Here is a 1,723-nt window from a genome sequence, read left to right as displayed (position 1 = left end):
TGGCACGACTCCAACTTCCACTTCGCGCGATCGGCGGCCGCCACGTCCCCATGGGCCGCCTCCAGCTCCTGGCCGCTCGGGAGTCCGCCTTCGGCCCCTTCCACGGTGACCGCGCAGGTCATCCGGTCCTCCACCAGCGCTTCATCTTTCGCGAGCCGGCTCAGCGCGTCTACGTGCGCGATCTGGGAGCCGCTCTTGTGTATGATTTTCAAATCGTACTCCTGCAGGGTGGCCGCCCAGCGGGCGATCTTCCCCTTCTGAGCCTGGAACATCCACTCCAGGCTCTTGTGGTCCGTGTATACGGTCGTCCGACGTCCCCGAGTGTAGACGTCGAACTTCCGCAACGCGGCCACGATCGCATAGGCCTCCTTTTCCCTAGTGGGCCACCTTACCTCCACCTCGCTCAGCGTCTTGGACATATACTCGATGGGGGTCATCTTGCCGTGCGAGTCGCACGACAGGATGCCCGCCACCGCGTAGTCGCTGGCGTCCGTTTCCACGACCAGCTGCGCGCCCGAGAAGTCGTTGCATAGGGCCGCGCCGACCAGGCTGGCCTTCACCAACTCGAAGGCGTGCTGCTGTTCCTCGCCCCACGCGTAGGGCACCTGGCTGCGCATCAGCTTGGCCAGCGGCTGGGTGACTCCGGCATAGTTGGGCACAAAGCTTCGGTAGTACCCGACCATGCCCAGCAGCTGCCGGAGCCCCCGGACGTCCGTAGGCGCCTTCAGCTGCCGAATCGCCTCGACTTTCTTCGGCTGGGGCGCTATACGCCCTTCCTCGATCACGTGGCCGAGGTACTCGATTTGTCTGGGGAGAAAGGTGCACTTGGACAGCCGGAGCTTGAGCCCGGCTGCCCGTAGCCTCCTGAGCACCTCCCCCAGCAGCCGTAGCACCTCGTCCAGCGTCGGGGCATGTACCAGGATGTCGTCGAGGTAGACCAGCACCCCGCTCCAGTACATGTCCCCGAACAGCTGCTCCACCATCCTCTGGAAGGTGGCCGGGGCGTTGACCAGCCCAAAGGGCATGACCACGAACTCGAAGAGCCCCGTCGGGGTGCGGAACGCGGTCTTCGGCACGTCCCGTTCCCGCATGGCCACCTGCCAGTAGCCCGCCCGCAGGTCGAGAGCCACGAACCAGCGCGAGCCTCTCACCGCGCGGAGCAGGTCGTCGATCCGCGGAATGGGGAACTCGTCCCGCACCGTAACGGCGTTGAGGGGGCGGTAGTCAATGCAGAACCGCCACTCGCCCGTCTTCTTCTTGACGAGGACGATCCCGGAGGCGTACGGGCTCCGGCTCGGGCGGATCACCCCCTTCTCCAACATGGCGGTGACCTCCGCCTCGATGATAGCCTTCTGGGCGTCATTGTACCGCCGCCCGCGACACGCGACCGGCCTCGGGTCGGTCACCTCGATGCCGTGTTCCACCACAGTGGTCCGGCCCAAGTCCTCCCCGCACCACACCTCCTCGTGCTCCAGGAGCAGTGCCTCCAGCCGGCGCCGCCCTCCGGTCCCGTCCCCGACGTTCCCGAGGGCCTCCTTCAGCGCCTCACTTCCTCTTGCGGTGGCGGCCCCTCCGCCGGGGGATTTGCCGGCCCGCTGGGTCAGCCGCAGCGGCTGACCGTCTAACTGGAGCCGCCCCCCGCTGACATCGAGCTCCGCTCGATGCTCCCGGAGGTACGGCATCCCTAAGGTGATACCGCCGATGCCCGGCAAGACCAGTCCGA

At 66.5% G+C, this 1,723-nt stretch overlaps 1 protein-coding gene across 1 annotated transcript; it reads right to left on the bottom strand.

Annotated features, from left to right (window-relative positions):
• Positions 1-110: 110 nt before the first annotated feature.
• On the bottom strand, positions 111-1,682 carry GNI_188240 (putative retrotransposon protein; the record flags this gene model as incomplete). Its single annotated transcript, XM_011135342.1, has 1 exon — positions 111-1,682. A coding segment is annotated over one exon (1,572 nt), but the record flags the coding sequence as incomplete, so codon positions are not given.
• Between the last annotated feature and the right edge of the window lie 41 nt (positions 1,683-1,723).

The sequence above is a fragment of the Gregarina niphandrodes genome (genome assembly GCF_000223845.1).
Source record: "Gregarina niphandrodes unplaced genomic scaffold scaffold00078, whole genome shotgun sequence".
NCBI classification, from domain to species: domain Eukaryota; phylum Apicomplexa; class Conoidasida; order Eugregarinorida; family Gregarinidae; genus Gregarina; species Gregarina niphandrodes.
Note: the sequence above shows the minus strand (reverse complement) of the source record. Positions and strands in the feature narration are given on the sequence as shown.